A 22,643-nucleotide genomic window follows, 5' to 3' on the forward strand; every position below is an offset into this window, starting at 1 on the left:
CACTGAGTCTCTATGTATAGTAAAGAATCTGGCCTTGTCCAAAGAGAAAGTCTGGCTTTTGCCCTTGGCTTCTGGGAAGTACTCTGTTGATCCTTGGAATGTTATCCCTGACAGGAGTATCTTTGTTTGCCTGGAGGTCTTTAGTTAGTCGTAATATAGAATCTAACACTGTGATTTAGGGTGGTGGTGGCCACACTTATACGGTCATCTTAGGGTAGAGAGCCAGCCACTCTGGAAAGACCAACAATGTGACTTGGTGGGGCAGGGGTGGGGAGGCTTGGGTCACATCCTATCAATAGTCTACCTGGGCACTCAATCAATCAATCAATCAAGCCATGAAAATAAAGTACTGATAAAAATTCTGGACACCAAAGCTCAGGTGAGTTTACATATTTGACAACACCCCATGCTTAATGTTACAAGTCAATGCTAGAAGAGTTATGCATTCTGACTCAACAGACAACAACAGAAGCTCTGCACTGGAGACCCTCCAGGACTCCTTTTTTTTTTTTTTTTTTTAAATGTTTTTATTTATTTTTGAAGGAGAGAGAGACCGAGCGTGAGCAGGGGAGGAGCAGAGAGAGAGGGAGACATAGAATTTGAAGCAGGCTCCAGGCTCCGAGCCATCGGCCCAGAGCCCAACGCGGGGCTCGAACTCCTGAACTGGGAGATCATGACCTGAGCCGAAGTCGGATGCTTAGCCGACTGAGCCACCCAGGCGCCCCAACCCTCCAGGACTCCTATTTGCTCCTTTCCATGGCTAATTTTAACTTGTATACTTTTCCTATAATAAACCCCAACTGTGAGTATAATAGTTTTAAGTGAGTCTGTGAGTCCTTCTAGCAAATTATCGAAACTGAAGGTGGTCTTGGGGACTCCCAAACTTGCAGTTGGTGTCAGAAGTGAAAGCAGTCTTGGGAACTGTGCTCTCCTAACTTTCTAACTGGACCCTAAGTCTAGCCCATGTCCACCACAGTACTGTCACATAGTATGCCCAAATAATTTTTTTTTCTCTAAGTAGGCTTTACCCAGCATGGAGCCCAAGGCAGAGCTTGAACTCATGACCCTGGGAACAAAATATAAGCTGAGATCAAGAGTCAGACACTTAACCAACTGAGCCCCCCAGGCACCCCTGTCCCAATAAATATTTGATCAATGAACAAATGAAGTATCAAAGGGAGGATATGGGGATTCTGCACAATCAGGGGCATGATATAAGCTATCTTTGGTGAAAAGATGGCATGAGCTGCTGGAAGTTCGCATTCTATCAGAAACCAACCAGGCAAATACTCCAATATTTTCTGACCATTCCCTAATGGTCAAAATATTTTAATGAAAAACCAAACCCAGAACTGATTAGGAAGACATTTTGGGGTCATTAACACTGATGAGGCCCTTCTGTACTAACAGGTGGGAGGTTCCCTGACAGGGGTCCTTGAAGTATTAACAAAGGGTAGGCAGGGACCCATGGGAAAGGATCCTCCCAACATTTTAGCATGCCTTTCTTAACCAAGCCACAGTCCTGTGAAGAAGCAGTGTTATTTAGATGGTAGTTCCCCTCTACCTGTAAAGCAGAGTTCATGAAGCAAGTGTTCCCCAGGTTTCCAAGTCCGCAGAGCCCAGGCTGTATGTGAGACGATGGGGACTCCTGACAATTATACGAAGCAGAGAAGGCAGATCCACTGGAAAACACAATCCACAATAGCAATAAAAGCGAGTGCTGTACACATGCCCTCAGGATGCCTTTTTGGGCTCCTCCAGGGCTTCTAGAATTCTTATCTGGAAATAACCTCATGATACAAGTTCTTTCTACTCCCCTCGCCAGCCCTCAGGCCACACCACTTCGCCCACCCCTGCCCTTGATGTGACATAATGGCAGGTTACCACCTGCTACATCCTTAAGGGGAGAAACGCTATCTGAGTTTTCTCAGGCTTTTGGCGAATGCTAACTGTGTATCCCTCTAGAAGGCTAACTGCCATGTGACTCCAGGAAAGAACATGTGGTTGCCAAGATCAAGGGCTCACACTTGCCACCACCCACCAGGCCACACTAAGTCCTGACTGTGCCTGAGTATTCATGCACACTGTCTCACCTCACCCTCCTCCTCCACTCTATCCCTGCTGTGTGGCAGGCACTCCTGAGATGCTTGCAAAAGAATCACAGCCATCCAGAGGGGGATACAGGCAAGGCTCTCCCACAGCAGAGAACCATTCCCTCACAGCTCTTTTGCCATATGGCCAACCCATCCCTTCATAGACAAAAGCAGTGACTCCCCAGGACCACCAGTGACTTAGGCTGTGGGCAAAACACCAGCTCATAGAAGAACAAGCAATGTAAGTGAGAATGAGGAGGCACACTCTACGGTGGGTAGGAAACAGAGCAAGAAACCACATGCACCACGTCCCCATTGGGAACCCCAATCCCACTATGCTTAGTGTGGCAACAGAGCTCTCCAGGTACAGCCTGGGAAAGGACCCAGAGGAAGGGAAGTGAAGTGAAAGGGCCTGCTCTTACCCCCTGCTGACACCGGAACTGTGCATCCCAGAGGTGTTAGTGCTATCACCATTTGCAATGGAAGAGGCAGACACTGAGGAATAGGGACTTGCTGATGATGTTGGAGAGGTAGGAAAATTTCTGCTAGGTGCAGTGCTTGATCTGGGAGAGAGAAGCAGAGACAATGCTACTGACTTTCTGCAAAAGCAAGCCCCAATGAATGCTTTAGGTCTCTTCTTAAGAAATAAATGTTCTCCACATTCAGTTATTTAAAATAAACTACAAAAGGCCTACTTTCATACTACTTCAAGATAAATTTTATTTAAGTGAGAGTCAAGAGATTAATTGGCCTTCCTGGTCTCGTTCATCTGCATGGTAACCCACTGAATCTCTCGGGAGGATAAACCACAAGGTTGATCTTTAGGGCATCCTGGTTTGATTTATAAATCATAAGCTTCCCTGAACTTTAAGAGTTACCAGTGAAAGACACAGAAAAATGGCAATAAGAGATAAATATCCAAGAACACCTGACCCAAAATGAACAGCTGGCTAAAAATACATACGCAAATAAAATTTACATATGTAAATTTACAATGTAAATATATATATAAACACATATATAAACAAATATGAACAGGAAAATGGTAATTTGGTTTCACTACGCTATTCAAGGAAAATTGCTTTTGCTTCCTCAAATTTATCAAATGTGAGTAATCTCTCTGTTTCAAAGGCTGGCCTAATATGTTTCAATATTTTTCACAGCATCTTATTTTAGATTTATACCAACTTTCAGAATAATTAATTCAGGGGCTAAATGCCCCAAATATTAAATTGGTATGAGTTTTATCAATTTTCTACTAAAATCTGTATAAGAACTTGTAGAAGAAAGTGAATCATTCTGAATCGTTTTGAGTATGTACAAATGTGATTTTTCCTTCTAGGCTTGGGGTTATTTTAGAGAATCATTACAGAAAATGATTATAATATGCCCCAGCAAAGAGCCCAACCTCATGAGATCTGATCTCAACCAGGGTTCTCTGCAAGAAGAAAGTGAAAAATGGCAGCAGAGATAAGGAGTACCCACACCTACAGTGCAGACATTAGGAAACTATCGAGGGGCCTAAAGGGGAATCAGGAACTGAGTTCTGCTCCACACTAAGGTCACAGTGAGGGAGAGGGAAAGAGAACTCCCCAGCCTCTCATCTTCCCATTGAGAAATGTACCTTCTCTAATGCTGAAGAGCATTTGCTTCATAGAGCCTCATCCTCATGCTGCCAAGAAGTCCAAGAACTCAGGTAGCTCATTAAATGAGAACGGTCAGGGCCAAGGACACTCTCTTCCACCAGACAGGTAACTTTAGCACATATCTGAAGCCTGTCCAATGTGATGCAGGTATTCCCAGCCTACTATGTAGGGAGGAAAGTCACTACCCACGGTTGGTCTAATATGGCATACTGTTATCTCAGTTCTGTTGACAGCTACTACAGGATGGTGAAATTCAAAATCTGATGTGCAGAACCTAAAGGCATATAGTGTCACACTTCCCTTTTTAGTAACTATTCACTGGTAACTTATGCTATTTCTTTGAACTTAAAAGGGCAAAAAACCACAGAAGCCATAACTAAGACCTGTCAATTTCTTAAACAGAACATTTCTCCTTAAAATGAAAGAAAACAAAAAAAAAATTTGACATTTAAAATGTTCTAGAAAATGCTGTATTTTCAGAATAAATTCAGTTGGAAAAAAAAAATCTAATGATGAATATGTAAGATTTCTTTTTTTTTTTAATTTTTATTTACTTTTGAGAGAGAGGGAGAGACAGAGCATGAGCAGGGGAGGGGCAGAGAGAGAGGGAAACACCAAATCCAAAGCAGGCTCCAAGCTCTGAACTTTCAGCACAGAGCCCGATGCAGGGCTCCAACTCACAAACCGCGCTCGAACTCACAAAACTCAGATCATGACCTGAGCCGAAGTGAGGCGAAGTCAGAAGCTCAGTCGACTGAGCCACCCAGACGCCCCAGGATTTCTTTTTATATGCTTGAAAATTTACATATGACAAAGTTGTTCTTAAACTCTACCCTTGACAGACAAAAGCAAGACCTCTGAAGAGTGACTATCTGGGAACTGCCTGGGCACTTGTCACTTGTCATTAGGCAGCTTTAGAGCACAACCTGGAGCACTGAAGGCTGGCAAATAGGGAACTGGTGGGAAACATCTGACTCTCAAGCGTACATATTAGGTGAAGCAAGACCCCACTGGGTCCCATGCCACAAACACTCTGAAAACAGAGACTACAGCTCCAAATAAGGATCCCTCTGCTCCTTTAAAAGATGCTGGCCAAGCCTCTGGTCTCCCAGTACCTTTCTGTTGAGATATTTCCTGCTCCTAGGCACATCCAGTCCTTACCAATCATGACTAGAACCTGCTCTGAACCCATGATTGAGGCCCTGTAGCACACCCATGCCTGCCCTCCTTGCTCGACCATGCTCTGCATGCTTCTCAGTTGTTCTCCAGGCTGAGGGCTGCTCTGGGGATGAGCCCACCCTTTAGGGGTGACCTCAAGTAGCCAGAGTCTAGCACCTGGTATTATCATTAAGGTAACAATGAATTCTTAGGCAGAATCCTCACTGCCTTCACAACAACCTTAGCTGGGCTCACCCCACACCAATGCTGTTAACTCTCATCTGTGTGCGCCCACATCTCCGCTTCAGGAACACTGGCCTCTTCTAGTTCTGGGCAGGCAGCCTTGAAAAGGGGTCATGGTGGAGAGCTAATCAGGCCTTAGCAACCTCAGGCAAGTTAAGTCAGAGGGAATTAGAGAGAGAAAGAGAGAGAAAGGAGGCCAGCTCTACAGAAAATCTTTGAAGCATGAGAAAATGGTCTTAAAATGTTCAAAATTTATTAGGTGGCCCTCTCTAATAAAGAGCTGAACAGAAACAATTTAGGAAGTTTTCCTGCCACAATACACGTCAAGCTGACTCTATAGGTAAGTTAAAAAAAAAAAAAAAAAAAAAGGATTAGGCCAATCAATGACTTCCCCTGAATGACACATTCACTTGATGTATTTTCCCATTCTCTCCAGGTTAACCCTGGGTCTGCTTGACAGATGATGTATTACTTAATATGGCTGGTCTGAGAGTTTTGATTAGTGAGTTTAACTCATTTATAGTTGTTTTAATCACTATTCTACATGGCCTTAATTCAGCCTTCTTATCTCATGTTTTCTAATTACCAAACTTTTCAGTTCTTTCTTTTCCTTTTTTCGCCCTCAATTTCCCTTCTTAGGTGTGACAGTTTCCTAGTTGTATCCTAGGGTGCTGTGATTTATAATAAATATATTTTTGATCTTGTTCAAAATTCCTGGTACACAGCCCCTAAAACACTTGTAATTTCCTCAGTGATAAGAGCAATGGAAGCATCTTTTGTTATATTTGTGTTTTTTTGTCCTTGGTTCCTGAAATAGTTTCAAGGTGATAAAAGTGAAAGGAGTTGTCATGTTATTTCCAACAAGCACTTTTCAACCATACCTCAGTTTTTGTTAATCACTTTTGGAAAAATCACAAAGAATGGGGGCCAGTTGCCAGGAGATCTAACCATGTGATTAGAGGGTTGGAACTTACAGCCACACACCCCCACCCTTGAGGAGGCAATAAGGGTTGGCAATCTGAATTCAGTTACCAATGGCCAAATCATTTAATCAATCATGCCTACTTACTGAGACCTCCACAAAAATCCCTCAAGTATGGGAATTTGGGAGAGCTTCCAGGTTGGTGAACATGTGGAGGTGCTAGAAGGATGGCATGCCTGAACAGGGCATAGCAGCTCTTCACCCCTTCCCTATAACCACCTGGTTCTTCTTCCATCTCACCGTTCCCAGGTTATAGCCTTTTGTAACAAACTGGTCATCTAGTGAATAAACGGTTTCCCTGAGTTCTGTAAACTATTCTAGCAAACTACTGAGCCCAAGGAGGGATCATGGGAACCTGTGATTTATAGCCAGTTGGCCCAAGCACAGGTAACAACCTGGACTTAGAACTGGGATCTAAAATGGGCCAGTCTGATTGGACTGAGCCCTTAACCTGTGGGATCTGATGCTACCTCCAGGTAGACAGTGTCAGAATTGAGTGAAATTCCAGAACACCCAGCTGGTGTCAGAGAACTGGATGGTGTGGGGAGAAAACCCACACACATTTGGTGACCATAGGAATTGGTCGAGTAGACAAGAAAAAGAGGGATTTATTTTCCCCTTTTGCCTCCCAATAAGCTATTCTGCCCTTCTTCCTTAGTTTTTGATCCCCAATTTTTAGTTAGACACCTTGCACCTCTGCTAAACAGCATTTTCCAGCCTCCCTTGAAGCCAGCTATGGGCTTATTATTGACCAAAGAGATGCAAAAGGATGTGTGACTTCTGGGAAATTTCCTTAAAAAGAAGGGTTATGTCCCTCCTGCTTCTTCCTCCTTGCTACTTGAATGCAGGTGTAACCACTGCAGCTCCAGGATCCTGGACCCACAGGGGACTACCTTTGAAGTAGAAGCTGCACATGGTAGGGCAACACAATAGAGCGGCTGGGTTTCTAATGATACCAGCACTGGACTACCCATCTCAGAAGTTCTTTTAGGAAAGACCTCAGCATCTTTCTTCACAAACTGATCGTCTAGTCTTTCTTAACTGCCAGCAAACTTTTCCTAATCGACACAGTGTATTTCAAAGATATACATTCTATTTTAGATTTCTGGCAGTTACTCCATTAACCTATTAGGACCTGTAACTATTTTTATTTTTCCCTATCAATTACTTAAACTTGTAACTATCTACATTTCTCCACAAGAGAAAGGGCGGATGACATTCCCATCTCTCTCTGCTTTTTACTGCCTCCCATTTCCTCACTTGCCTTCCATGTTGGGATTACCCAGAATTTACTTCTGGACTGCTTTTGCTATGGATTGCTTTCTTAAAATTTTCTTCTTATTAAACTTTTTAGCAAAGAATTACATAGAGAATGCATAAACCATCTAAGTAAAAAATCAAGAAATTTTCATCAAGTGAATACATCTATATAACCAGAACCCTGACTCTGAAGCAGGACAGCACTAAACCTCTGGTGTCCTCTTCATACTCCCTTTAGTTACGATTCTTCCCACAGCTAACCACTACCATGACCTTGAGCCCCCTAGATGAGCTTTGCCTGTTCTTAAACTTCCTATCAAGAGAATACAGTATGCTGTTTTATGTCTGGCTTCTCTCATTCAGCATTGGTCACGACGCTCAATGTTGTCGAGGCCCTACAGAATTCCAGTGTGACTATGCCTCAATTAACCTATCCACTCTATTTTGGTGGATGGACATCTGGGTTAACTCCAGTGAGTATGATAAGCAGTGCTGTTGTGAACATCTTTGAACTTATCTTTAAGTGAACATGAGATGTATTTCTGTTGGCAGTATGCCTAGGAGTGGATCGTTGAGTTACAGAATAAATACACAGAATTCTTCATTTAGCATGGTTTGCCAAGTCTTCTAAAATCACACCAATTTATATGCCCCATCGGCAGGGTCCAACAATTTGGGGTGCTCCACACCTCAACATCACTTGGTACTGTCCATCTTTTTCACTAAGCCATTCTGGTGGGTGTGCAGAAGCACTGTGTTGTGGTTTTAATTTGCCATCTCTGGATGACTGCTGAGGTTGACACCTCTCCATAAGCTCACAAGCCATTGGACATCCTCTTTTATAAAGTAACTGTTAAAGATTTTTTGCCCCTTCTACTAACGGAGTTGTCTTTTTCTTACTGACTTAAGGCATTTCTTCAAACTTCTGGATAAAAGCAATTTGTCAGACATATGTATTGTAGGTATCTTTTCTCACCCTGTGGCTAGCCTTTTTACGCTTTGATGAACAGAAGTTCTTAACTTAAAAGTCACCTCCTTTATCCATTTCCTCCTCCGTGGTTTGTGGTGCCGTGTCTTCTCTCTTGTGTCAAAAATCTTTGCTTACTCCAAAATCACAAAGCCCTTGCTTTTCTGGCCAACAGAATATTTTCCCAGGTATGTGCTCTCTCTCACATGTTATGGATTTTACTGCAAGTGCCTGAGTTCTAACAGTAGCTTCCACATAGGAGCTCTGTGTGGAAAATCTTCCAAGGTCATCTACGCTAAAGAAAAAAATTATTTCATCTTTACATTTAAGTAATAGTTTTGTAGGGTATAAAATTCTGCTTTTAAAATTTTACTTTTGGGGCACCTGTGTGGCTCAGTAGATTAAGCGTCTGACTCTTAATTTTGGTTGGGTCATGATCTCACTGTGGGTTTCAGCCGTGTCAGGCTCTGCACTGACAGTGTGGAGCCTGCTTGAGAATCTTTCTTTCTCTCTCTCTCTCTCCCCCTCTACCCCATGCACACTCTCTGTCTCTCAAATAAGCATTTTATATATATTATACATATATATACATAATATATATTATATGCATTATATACATATTTGTATATATAAAATATATTCATATATATACATACATGTATATATGTACACACACACACACACACACATATATATTTTAAGAAAGTTATTTTGACACTGACAAAGTAGCTCTCAGATCTACTGGTGCTACTGAGAAGTCTGATACTAATCTGCTTCTTATTCCTTTGTGACTTTTTCTTTCAATAAGATGTGGAATTTTCTCTACATCTCCATTGTTAAACTTTTACTCTAGTGTGTCTAGGCGTGGGCTTTCTTCCTTCCATCTGTCGTGTTTAGCATTCTTTAAATTTCAGATCTTTCCTCTTTTGTGATCTCTGAGAAACTCTTGGTCATTTTATCCTCAAACATTTTCTTCCCCTTGCTCCAGTCATTTCCTCTCTGCTTCTGAGATACGAATACTGCCACTTCTACCCTCATCCTATAGCATTTTGCTTCTCCTAGCTTTCATCTCTTCATCCCTCCTAATGCTTTCTAGAATTCTTCAACTTGACCTTCCAACTTGTTCATTCAGCTTCAGTTACATCCATTCTGCTACTCAACCCATCTCCTGAATTCTTTGTTCCCAAGAATCCCACCCTGTTCCTGTTTCATGTACCCATCTCCTCCTTTCCTTGATGGTATTCTTTATGCTTACTCCATCCTCCTATGAGGCTGGGAACATGAATTATGCTCCCACTAGCACAGGCTGTCAATCTGCCATTTTCCTTTCATTCCAACTATACTGGTCAGCTTCTCATTATGGCTCCCCCTGAGCTGTTCACCAGGTGAGATCCCACCAGGTGAGATCTCTCCCCTTACCACACCTCCTCCAAGGAGCTCCTTACCTCCCCCAGAGGCACAGCTAGAACCGTCAACGGGGCCTACCACCTTCCCCCAAAAGCTCCTGCCATCACTCCTGGCACCACAGCCACAACAAACTCCTGTTGGTCTTCAACAAAGCCTGCTTCTGTCTCAGAACTTCCACTGCTGCTGGCGCCTTTGCCTCACAATGTTATTCTTAATAAGCACTCCACTCACTGCTGATTCCTTCACCTCCTTCATAACTGTGTTCAAATGGCACCTCAGTGGGGCCTCCCCATCATCCTATTTAAATCTGCCTCTTCCCAAAGCCTACACCTGCTGATTTTCTTCCCTGATTTTTCCCCATGTGGATTTTTCTTATTTGTCATTTACTTCTCCTTGAGGATGGAGACTTTATTTACTGCTACATCCTCAGTATCTAGAACAGTATCTGGTGCCATTAGGGGAGTGGGGAAGGGAGTGTACCTCAGGAATCCCACTCTGGGCCCACTGGCCACTGGCCACACTTTGCAGAGAAACTCTAACCTTTAGGCAAATATAAGGAGACACTGTTCTTTTCTAAAAGCTATCTCCCTTGACTGGAATCTGGGACCCCAGGGTGTGGAAGGGATGGGGAGAAGCAGCACTGGGAAGAGAAAAAGGCAGAACTCTAACAGTCTCCCTTGACCAGTATATCCAGCCTCTCCTGCTCCAAACTGTCAACCCTACCTCATAGACTGGAATTCAATCACCTTCTGTCTCCCTAGGGGTTCCTCACAGTTTTTAACGTTATTTTCTCTCAGTTCTGTGGCATTTCCAGTTCCAAGAAGGGAGTCAGCAGCCAAGGCTAGCCTTCCAATTACTGTTGTCCAAATTACCAAAAATTTACTGGCTTAAAACAACACAAATTTATGAATAAACTGAATTTATATTAAAAAAAAAAACCGTACACGCAATGCAAATTTATTATCTTAACAATTTTGCAGGTCAGAAATCCAAAATGACTCTCATTGAGCTAAAATCAAGAGCTGTATTCCTTTGTGGAGGCTCTGGGGACTTCTTAAGGCTGCCCACATTCCCTGGATCATGGCCAGTGAAGTCTTTCTCCCATTTCATCAGTTGGACTCTGCTCTGTCCCCACATCTCCTTCTCTGACTCTCATCTCCCTCGTCCATCCTGTGATTACATGGGGCCCATTCAGATAATCCAGGATAATCTCCCCATCTCAAGACCCTTAATCACATCTTAATCACTTTTGCCATGTAACCTAACATATTCAAAGGTTCTAGGGGATTAGGACGTGGACATGGAGGGTGGTATTATCCTGCCTACCACAGCTATTTTGTCAATTTGTCAGGAACTGGTGACCAGGGTTTCTAAAACTGGAGTCCATGGCTAGAGTATCTGTTAAAACCCTTGAGATTGTTGGCAAAACGCTGTGTCTTCTTGAGTGTTTCTCAAGAGAGAGCAGGTAGCTTTCATGACTCTCAAAGGAGCTACGAGCCCATCAGTATGAAATAGTCCCTGTCCAAGACCTGACTGAAGGAAGAGAGCAAAGACCAACACTGTCCCCATAACTATCAGACCACAGACACAATCCCCCCACCTTCTACCATAAAAAAACATGGGGCACCTGGGTGGCTCAGTCCGTTAAGCATCCGACTTTTGGTTTTGGCTCAGGTCACGATCTTGTGGGTTTGTGGGTTTGGGCCCTGCGTCGGGCTCCATGCTGAAGGTGTGGAGCCTGTCTGGGATTCATTCTCTCTCTCTCTCTCTCTCTCTCTCTCTCTCTGCCCCTCCCCAACTCGTACTGTCTCTCTCTCTCTCAAAATAAATAAATATGGGGCGCCTGGGTGGCTCAGTCGGTTGAGCGGCCGACTTTGGCTCAGGTCACGATCTCGCGGTCTGTGAGTTCGAGCCCTGCGTCAGGCTCTGTGCTGACAGCTCGGAGCTGGAGCCTGTTTCGGATTCTGTGTCTCCTTCTCTCTGACCCTCCCCCGTTCATGCTCTGTCTCTCTCTGCTCAAAAATGAATAAACGTTAAAAACAAAAAAATTAAAAAAAAAATTAAAAAACCAAAACAAATAACTAAAAAAAAAAAAAAAAAAAAGAAAAACTCATGTTTCCTTTCTGTCCCCTTCTCAGGACATGCATAATTCCACACCACCCACAAACCTCTCCTGAGACAGAGATGCCTGGGGTCCCAGTTTAGCAACATTCCCCGAGTAAGCAACAATGACTAACAGGCCCATGGTTAAAAAGCGGGGTGGGATCAAACTACTACCTTTAAGTCATACAAGATCCCATGCCTGAGCCCTCTTCTTTCCCATCCAAGCCTCTCACCACAGGTGGAGAAAATGAATGGCCTTGACAAAAACAAAGCCACCTCTTGGCAGAAAAGCATTCCCAGATCTGGGCCCCTTCTCTTCCTTCTCTCATTCTCAACAAGGAGAGGCTCACCATCTTGTTCACACACCTTGACAGCTTTCCTCAGACAGCTGCCCAGCACACTGCTCACCCAAGGCCAGGATTACAGACTCTGGATATGAAATAGCATGTTTCTTCATCTGACTCCCCAAAAATTTTTCTTAGCACAATAACTGCTTTAGGAAACAGCGTCTCTCTTACACCTGTGTGCCCACCCACAAGGGAGAAAGAGTTCACTTACTTTGACTGCAAGGTCTGCCTCGGCCATGTGCCATCTTCATTTTGGGGCTCAATTACTAGCACCTGAGTGAAAGGGAAAACCATATAAGGAATATGCAAAGCACCTCACTGCTAATGTGCTCAGAACCAGATGTCTGGCAGGTATCTGGCAGAGCTGCCTGCTGGGGCATGGCCTGAGCCCTCCTACCTGACCCTGGTACAGCCCCGCATCCTGGACAGTGTTGTCTAGCTTGCTCAGCTGCTCATAAGTGTTGCTCATGTATTTGTTCCACAGCCGTGTTTCACGCTCAGCAGGGATGTTGAACAGCTTCCGCATCTCCTTCTCGATGGTTGCTAGGGACGAGCAGAAAGATCACTCAAGGCCTTCTCCAGATGCAAGGCTAAAGGTACCCATACCGGGCAATTGCTCATCCTCCTTCCTGTTCAGAGGGTCACAGGGTGGATGCTTTGGACCAAAAGTTCTGACTGACCTCAGCCCCATGGTGACTCCTAAGGCCACACATCTTCCACTGGCATCTTCTCGCACTCACATACCTAGAAACTTTCTCTATGCTCCTCCTTCTTTGAGGATGTGGGTCCCATTTACATAGCATATCAACAATACAGAAAGGTGAGAAAACTTATCTTTGAAGTTAAGACCCATGTGGTTTCAAATACTAGCCCTGCCACTTTCTCACAAAGATTTTTTAAGTTACTTTGACCTCTCTGAATCTGCATTTCCTCACCTTTACCACCGTATGTCAAATGGGCAGGGGCCATGCCAGGTGTTCTACAGAACACGATTCCCAGGCTTGGCTCTCTATGAGAGCAGGCTCCCACGTCAGGACTGGTAACCACAACCTGAGACTATGTGGGTAACAATTCTGAAGGGGGGGCCTGGCTTCCCTCCCATTAGCCACAATGCCCTGCACTCTCCCAATGGATACCTGGGACCCCAGCCCAGCTACTCACCAATGGTGTCTGCCTTGCTGAAATGGCAACTCAGCACATTGGTGGGGTCACTGTTCTCACAGAGCTTCAGTTCCAGCAAATATACCTCCACTTTGCAGTGTTTGACAAACAGGCCGTGCTCCACAACCTGCAAGTAAGAGGCACAGGTGAAGGAGCAGGGGTTCCACACCGGGCAGTCTTGGAAGCAACAGGTTTTGTCAGTGGTAAAAGGCAGAATTCACACAGTTATCAGTTTCCCTAAGTGATCAGATTTTTTTTTTTTTTTCAACGTTTATTTATTTTTGGGACAGAGAGAGACAGAGCATGAACGGGGGAGGGGCAGAGAGAGGGAGACACAGAGTCGGAAACAGGCTCCAGGCTCTGAGCCATCAGCCCAGAGCCCGACGCGGGGCTCAAACTCACGGACCGCGAGATCGTGACCTGGCTGAAGTCGGACGCTTAACCGACTGCGCCACCCAGGCGCCCCAGTGATCAGATTTTTAAAGCCACTGGCATCCATCCTAGGAGTTTAAAAATCTTTTTCCCACTCATGAGGAAAAGCGTCCAGATGGAACAACACTGCACAACAGGGAAGCCATTGTTCATCTCTAAATCAGGATCATGATGTCTCCTTTTCAAGGTTTGTCAAATGAGAGGACTAGAGAATATAGTTAAATCCCTGAGGCAGCCGAACACTCACCATATGGCAACACTGTGGGCATTAGGAGACATCTGCAGGACACTGGCATGCCCCCAACTTTTTGATCCCTAACCCCTCTCAGGGGCCCAGGTTTCTAGCTGGAAAAGAAGGTAGCTCTGGCCCCGAACAGTGATCCTTAGAAGCATGGCTTCAGGACTGCAGCTCTTTCCTACTCTAAGAAGGGGAACTACAAACCAGACAGTGAGAAATTTACTCAATGGCTACCTATCAGCAGGCATGTGGGATCTTGTGATTTTCCCTCTGGTAGGACAAGCAAACAACTGTGGGAGTCAGAGTGGCTGGTCTTTTCATGAGTCCCATCTACCAGAGGGGTTAGGAATCCAGGTGTCTATCCCATAGCCTGTTTCCCTCAAGACGCTATTCTCTGGCTTATAAACACCTGCTTTTTGAGACATTCAACGATGTGGCCAAAGACTCTTAAACACAGAGGCAAAAGCAGTTTCAGAAAAGTTTTAAGATAAACAGGAAGCGGTACATTACCGTAGGTCCCTATGACCCCAAGTAAACTTTCTCTCATACAGCCTTCCAGAAAGTGCTCTCATGGCACTGCTGGACACACCCCAAGCCATTGGGCAGCTCTGATGTTTGGAGGCCACTCACTATAACACCCCAAGTGAGCAGCCTCACTCACCACCACTCATGATCACAATTCCCTAAAGAGAACCAGAAACAAGGCCTCAAACACCTCTACTCGACCACTTAGGCACATCCAGTACCCCAGGAAACCAACTCTAGTCAGTGTCCCCCAGGGAGCACTCACAGACACTGACCAACAGCTGTGACAATTCATGTACTCACTTTTCTGACAATGGGCTGCTGGCCTTCTACACAGCCATACCAGTTGAGTAATTTATTCCAGGCCTCGGTTGGGACCAATACATAATCCAATTCATCAATTAAATGTTCTTTCAAGGTCTGACTCTCCGGATCTGAAAAAAGAAAACAGCTCATAACTCACTGCTCTTCTCTCAGAAATGTTTGTTTTACAGGATTCTTACGTAGTTTTCAGAAACAAGAAAATTATTTATAATAACAGGACAAAATTCCAAAATTCTGTCTCTGGCCATAACACAGAGCAGACCTGAAAGCAGTCTTTAGCCATGCTTTCAGAACATTTTATGAGGAATGTGTACTTCTCCTGTAATTGAATGGAGAAGGAAGAATAAAAGAGAAAACCTCCAATTTACATTTTCAAAGTGCTTCCAGAGTCCACAAATAAAATTGTTAATTATGAATATTTAACATAACATTCTGCTTAGTGAAATTTCACTGAGGTCAAATGCCATCTTCTCCTCGGGGTGCCTGGGCGTGGCTCAGTTGGTTGAGTCTGACTCTTGATTTCGGCTCAGGTCATGATCTCACAGTTCATGAGTTCATGCCCCACACTGGGCTGCATGCTAACATTGCAAAGCCTGCTTTGGATCCTCTCTCCCTCTTTCTCTGCCCATCTCCTGCTCACTGTGCACACGTGTTCTCTCTCACTCTCAAAATACATAAAACAAACACCTAAAAATATATACATCGTCTTCTCCTGAAATACTAATAATTTTTTAATGTTTGTTTATTTTTGAGAGAGAAAGAGACAGAGTGTGAGTGGGCAAGGGGCAGAGAGAGAGAGAGAGAGAGAGAGAGAGAGAGAGACAGTATCTGATGCAGGCTCCAGGCTCCACAAGTCAGCACAGAGCCGATGCGGGGCTCGAACTCATGAACCACGAGTTCATGACCTGAGCTGAAGTCAGACACTCAACCGACTGAGCCACCCAGGCAACCCTTCTCCTGATTTACTAAGAAAGCAACAAACACGTCATTGAAGTCAACTTTATTTTACCAAGAGTCATTTGGTATTCTTAGTTTTCAATAGTCCAAGTCAAAACCTAGCTAGATAACCCCCTGTGGAGGAAGAAAATATGTAATACTCCAACATGCTAAACGTCCACCTCGCACCTACCACAGGCAGGCAACATGACTGGGAGTCAGAAGTGGAAGTTCATGATCTGAAACCTACTCCCTCAATTGAGGACCAAGGAACTGGATCAAGGAAAGACTGATCCCCTCCCAAGAAGGGAGCCTCTGTGCTCTTCAACACCCACTCCTGTGGTAGCGCAAGCCACAAAACTTGGAAAGCAGAAGTACCCACAATGGTGCAACTCATCCGTAACTCAAGGCAGACGATGTTAAAAACAAAAAACTAAAACCATAAGCAGCATTCACAAGGTGACCAGGGCTTGTCATCACCCACCCCCTCAACACCAGTTTATACCCTATCCAATCAGCTCTTCTGCCCTTCCTTAGAGCAAAATACAGATCTGATCCACCTCTGCCTTGAAATTTCATCTCCAAGGAAATAGGAAAGGAATTAAACAGCGGTGGAGGACAAGAATACCAAGGGGAGATGGATGAATAGATAAACATGATGTAGTATATACCTATAGCAGAATATTATTCAACCTTTAAAAGGGAAGGAAATTCTGACCTCGCTATGAGGATGAACCCGAGAATACTATACTAATATACTAAATAAAATAAGGCAGTCACAGAAAAACAAATACTGAATGATTCTACTTAAATGAGGTATCTAGAGTAGCCAGATTCAGATACAGAAAGTAGAATGGGGGTTTCCAGGGGCTTGGAGGAAAAGGGGCTAGGAGTTACTGCTTAATAGGTATGGGGTTTCAGTTTTCCAAGGTGAAAAAGTTCTGGAGATAGGCTGCAAAACAATGTAAATATGCTTAATACTACTGAACTGTACACTTAAAAATGGTCAAGGTGATAAGTTTTATGTTATGTGTATTTTACTATAATTAAGGGGCACCTGGGTGGCTCAGTCGGTTGGGCGTCTGACTTCGGCTCAGGTCATGATCTCACAGTCGTGAGTTTGAGCCCCGCGTCGGGTTCTGTGCTGACAGCTCAGAGCCTGAAGCCTGCTTCGGATTCTGTGTCTCCCTCTCTCTCTGCCCCTCCCCAGCTCATGCTGTCTCTCTCTCTCTCAAAAATAAATAAACATTAAAAAAAAAAAAAAAAAAAGGTGGACACTTCTACGTGATGAGCCACCCACTTTCCACAGCAGCTCTGGCATGATTATTAACAATGACAAACCAGGCCTTTTCTGTTCAGAAGGATGACCCACTGGTATCAGCCTGCTTGAGACAAATGCTTCCCCCCAAAACTGACAACCTAAATTCCAAACTTTTCTCTGATTTATAAATTAAAACTCACAGAAGTGGGGCGCCTGGGTGGCTCAGTCGGTTGGGCGGCCGACTTCGGCTCAGGTCATGATCTCACGGTCTGTGAGTTCAAGCCCCGCGTCGGGCTCTGTGCTGACGGCTCAGAGCCTGGAGCCTGCTTCGGATTCTGTGTCTCCCTCTCTCTCTGACCCTCCCCCCTGTTCATGCTCTGTCTCTCTCTGTCTCAAAAATAAATAAACGTTAAAAAAAAACAAACAAAAAAAAAACTCACAGAAGTTATTCGCTTATTGTCTTACTTGGGGAGATATCCCTTCTTCATTTCCAACACTAAGCACTACACAGATCTGGCCATCCATACTGTGCCTAGCAACAGCCAGAAACCTTTAAATGTGGGAAAAGAACACACAGCTTTTTTTTTTTTTTAATTTTTTTTTTTCAACGTTTATTTATTTTTGGGACAGAGAGAGACAGAGCATGAACGGGGGAGGGACAGAGAGAGAGGGAGACCCAGAATCGGAAACAGGCTCCAGGCTCTGAGCCATCAGCCCAGAGCCCGACGCGGGGCTCGAACTCATGGACCGCGAGATCGTGACCTGGCTGAAGTCGGACGCTTAACCGACTGCGCCACCCAGGCGCCCCATGAACACACAGCTTTCAGCAGCACCATCCCCAAGCCCATCATTTCCACAGGGCATTTTCCCATCTAAGGCTCAGTGATGATTTTCCCAAACATGTCATTCTTAGACACAACAGTGCAAATGCGATAAACACAACTGGGATTTCAATTTCACTTAACTGGAAATTTCAAATTTCACCTAAAACTGGCATCATGCTAAAAAATCACACAGGGGTTTTGAATTGGGGATATAGTCTGCAAATTTCTTCAACAGAGTGGCAAATAAAGGGGGGAAATGAGAGCACTGGTTGGCCTAAGCACAGATAATTCCATCTGATAGACAGTAGGGGCAGAGGTGGCAATGAGAAAAGGGGTGCTCTGTGGACAACATAAACAAGGACATGTTGTACCCCATCCCTCCCCACTTTCAAAAGCCCCGTCCAGCCACTCCTGTGACCCTAGATGAAAGGCAGCCTGACTGGGACTGGCAGGTGACTGAAAGCCTGGGGACTAAGGGGTGACCCTCAATCATGAGATAGGTCATTCCTGTACTGTCAATGTTCCAAGGAAGCAGGGTCTGAACAGAATGTACTTCTCACTTCCTAAGCACACAGCAAATGTTTCAAGCCAAAGCCAGATGACATCAAATTGGGGGACCATGGAAGAAATGCCTGCCCTTAGCTGAAAATCATGCAAAATGACTTCAGAGAGCCCCTCTAGCCCTAGGATTCTTATCACTAGTACTTTTAAAAGCATTAAGAAATCTCCTATTCATAGGGCGCCTGGGTGACTTAGTCGGTTGATCGTCCAACTTCAGCTCAGGTCATGATCTCACCATTCATGAGTTTGAGCCCCACATCAGACTCTGTGCTGACAGCTCAGAGCCTAGAGCCTGTTTCAGATTCTGTGTCTCTGACCCTCCCCCGCTTGTGCTGTTTCTCCCTCTCTCAAAAATAAACATTAAAAAAAAAAAAAAAAAACCTATTAAAAAAAAAAAAAAAAAGAATGGGGACCTGGGTGACTCAGTCGGTTGAGCGTCCTACTTTAAGCCCTGCGTTGGGTTCTCTGCTGTCAGTGCAGAGCCCGCTTTGGATCCTCTGTCTCCCCCTCAGTCAGTACAGCATGCAACTCCTGATCTCAGGGTCATGAGATTGAGTCCCACGTTGGGGTTAGAGATTACTGGAAAAAATAAAATAAAAAAGAGCGGGGCATGGGGAAGAAAAGTGCAAATACACTGCTGTGCTCCCTTAGGGCAACTTCATGGTATGATGCCACCATATGTGACCTACATCAGGAAACAAAGTACATGAATTATTCATTATGTCATTATACCTCCACTAAAACAAGTCTGAGCATTTTTGAGGGGGGGGGGGAGAGGGAGGAGACAGAGAGAGAGAGAGAGAGAGAGAGAGAGAGAGAGAGAGAGAAAGAGGAGGGAGAATCTCAAGCAGGCTCCATGCTGAGCATGGACCCCAATGTGGGGCTTGATCCCACAACCCTGGGATCATGACCTGAGTCGAAAAAGAGACACTCAACCAACTAAACCACCCAGGAGCCCGAAGCACTACTCATTTTTAAAAACACCCAGCTTGGTGTTAGGTACTTGGATCAAGCTTCATGTATTGTCTATCTTCCTACTGCTCTGATTTGGGGCAAAATCAACAGATCACCTGTGTCCTGCTTGCAAGTTGAGTCTAAAGCTAGGCAGAAAAGAGCCTGAGAAAGCCCAACTGTCATCTCAATGCATCTACAGGTACAAGCCCAGCTCTGGTAGGTCACACATCACTTTTTCAGTCACTTCTTCCACTGGGAGCTGATCGTGATGGTAGCTCTACCTTCCACTTCTCCTCACACCACTTCTGTGACAAACAACCATCACAGGAATGTTTGATGGATGAGACAGGTCTACAGTTTGTTCAACTGCAAAGGTTAACACAGAACATTCTGGTGCCCAAATTTCAGATTCCAGATGCAATTTCAAAATGATATCCTATTCTTTCCATTCCACATGCTAATCTAAAATCTGACATCTCTAGCAGAACTAATTTGCAAAAAGAAAAATACTGGAAGCTGCTCTTTAGAAGCAGTTTAGGAAAAGAGTAACTTAACTTCTCCCTGAGTGTCTACAAAGCCTTCTTTGATAGATACAAATCAAGGATACTTGTTTCTATCCCCTCATAGTAGCAAAGTTAGGTTCGTCATGTCCATGTTACTGATAAACACCACCTCAGACCACTGCGTGCCTGGAATATTTCAGTTAGAAAAGCAATGGTGGGGGGGGGGGGCACCTAGGTGGCTCAGTCAGTTAAGTGTCTGACTTTGGCTCAGGTCATGATCTCACGGTTTGTGGGTTCGAGCCCTGCATCGGGCTCTGTGCTGACAGCTCAGAACCTGCAGCCTGCTTTGGATTCTGTGTCTCCCTTTCTCTCTCTGCCCCTCCCCTGCTCACACTCTGTCTCTCTCTCCAAAATAAATAGAATTTAAAAAAATTTTTTTAAACAAAAGAAAAGCAATGGAATACTATACCTGAAAAGAGTCCAGAGTTATCTATTGGGCCAGGAAACAGATTATGTTCACCCACATTGTACATATCCCAGCTGTCGAAGCCCACATACTTCTTCCACTGCTTGAACCACCGGCTGTCAATAAGATACCTAGAGACAGACAAAAATTTACTATACCAGAAAAGCTGAGGTTGTAAGTTTCTGCAACTGCTCTCTTAATTTTTTTTTTTTATGGTTTTCCCACCTGAGCAATACACAGTCCCCACCCAAAAACACACTCTTAAGAACAAAGGCCGGAATAGGCCCCACATGGCAGACATGGTCTGGCAAAGGTAAAAAATCCATAAACTGAAATGATTTTTGAAAAAATGAATAGGGGCAGCTGGCTGGCTCAGTCAGTGGAGTGTGTGACTCTTGATCTCCGGGTCGTGAGTTCAAGCCCCACGTTGAGTGTAGAGCTTACTTAAAAATAAATAAATATAAATAATTTATATTTATATTATAATTTATAAATAACTAATGAATAAATAAAAGGAAACGATTGGCTTCAAAAGGCCTTTTTTAATAAATGTTTATTTATTTACTTATTTATTTGAGAGAGAAAGAGAGAGTGAGCAGGGGAGGAGCAGGGAAAAGAGAGAGATTGAGAGATTCCCAAGCTGATTCTTTTTTTTATTTTTTTTTTATTTTTTTATTTTTTTTTATTTTTTTTTTAAATTTTTTTTTTTTTCAACGTTTATTTATTTTTGGGACAGAGAGAGACAGAGCATGAACGGGGGAGGGGCAGAGAGAGAGGGAGACACAGAATCAGAAACAGGCTCCGGGCTCTGAGCCATCAGCCCAGAGCCCGACGCGGGGCTCGAACTCACGGACCGCGAGATCGTGACCTGGCTGAAGTCGGACGCTTAACCGACTGCGCCACCCAGGCGCCCCTCCCAAGCTGATTCTACACTGTTCGCACAGAGCCTGATGCAGGGCTCAAACTCACAAACCATGAGATCATGACCTGAGACAAAATCAAGGGTTGGATGCTTAACTGACTGAACCACCGAAGCACACCTCAAAAGGCTTTTTTAAATGATGTCCTTCTGGGGTGCCTGGGTGGCTCAGTTGGTTAAGCGTCCGACTTAGGCTCAGGTCATGATCTCGCAGTTCGTGGGTTCAAGCCGTACTTCAAGCTCTCTGCTGACAGCTCAGAGTCTGGAGCTTGCTTCAGATTCTGTATCTCCCTCTCAATCTGCCCCTCCCCTGCTTGCACTGTCTCAAAAATAAATAAACATTAAAAAGAAAAATATCTACTACTCATTTAATAAATAAATAAATAAATAAATGATGTCCTCCTATGAGTAAAATCTTGTTTGCTAATAAGCAAGTCATTAATTTCATAATGATCTTTATAGAGGTCCTTGTCCAAGACAGTTTGGTTACACTGTTTGACATGTAGAGCATTAAGTTAATTTTCTTTCTGAAAATGCGATAATAACACCACACACTTCAGATTTCCTGTGAGTACCAAAGAAAATATTTAAAAAATGCATGTGTTTTGTATCTATAGACATCTAGGCACAGAGAGTTAGCTCCCTGCATATAGAAGGCACTTGATAAATATTTGATTAAGACTAAAACATAAAAAGAAAAATATCCCAATCAGTAAAAATCTGTCTTCTGTTTTGTAATCTGACAAAGGGATACTAATCTCTTATCAAATATAGGCATATACATTTTTTCCCAGACTCAGGCCTTTTTAAGATTCAAAAAAACTTCATTTGAAGTCAAGCAAACAGGCTAATTCATTCCCCCACACTGTTGTAGTTTGTAAAACCATATTAATGTTCGTAACATTTCTAAGAAAAAGGCTTTATTTTAAAACTGTAAATATGGCACTTTGTAATAAAAAAATCAATTCATAACTTTTTTATAAAAGTTATGTGTTTAAAACAAGCTTGTGTGTATACATATACATGCATATACAACAGTGTCTAGGTGTGACATATAATAGTTCCTAGTGTCTAGTTATTAAGTTGCTCTGGTTATATTTAAAAAGTATCACTATGCTGTTGCAGTGTGTGGGTGGCTGTCAGTTAAGCATCTGACTCTTGGTTTAGGCTATCATGATCTCACGGATTATGAGTTCAAGCCCCAAGTCCAGCTATGTGTTGACACTGTGGAGCCTGCTTGGGATTGATCCTCTTTCTCCCTCTCTCTCTGCCTCTCCCCTGCTCATATTCTCTTTCCCTCTCTCTCAAAATAAATAAGCTTAAAAAAAAAAAA

General features: G+C 43.8%; 1 protein-coding gene across 6 annotated transcripts in view; it reads right to left on the minus strand.

Moving 5' to 3' along the window:
- Positions 1-22,643, minus strand: part of USP4 (ubiquitin specific peptidase 4) — a 49,159-nt gene that overhangs the window by 25,176 nt on the left and 1,340 nt on the right. For 4 of the 6 annotated variants that reach the window (XR_006965357.1, XM_047097413.1, XM_047097415.1 and 1 more), the window contains exons 2-8: positions 20,395-20,522; positions 14,866-14,996; positions 13,368-13,494; positions 12,604-12,749; positions 12,418-12,479; positions 2,516-2,656; positions 1,565-1,682 (exon numbers count right to left, since the gene is read on the minus strand). Coding sequence is in view for 5 of the 6 variants with exons in the window: in XM_047097413.1 (XP_046953369.1) it covers positions 1,565-1,682; positions 2,516-2,656; positions 12,418-12,479; positions 12,604-12,749; positions 13,368-13,494; positions 14,866-14,996; positions 20,395-20,522 (853 nt within the window). In the remaining variant the exon portion in view is untranslated. Of the gene's footprint in view, positions 1-1,564; positions 1,683-2,515; positions 2,657-10,704; positions 10,927-12,417; positions 12,480-12,603; positions 12,750-13,367; positions 13,495-14,865; positions 14,997-20,394; positions 20,523-22,643 lie in introns of those variants that run through there. The other 2 variants (XM_047097414.1, XM_047097417.1) reach the window with 2 other exon arrangements.

This window comes from Lynx rufus, unplaced genomic scaffold (genome assembly GCF_022079265.1).
Source record: "Lynx rufus isolate CCGP_SWC_20201006 ecotype Redwood Valley unplaced genomic scaffold, mLynRuf1.p SCAF_4, whole genome shotgun sequence".
Classification (NCBI taxonomy): Eukaryota; Metazoa; Chordata; class Mammalia; order Carnivora; family Felidae; genus Lynx; species Lynx rufus.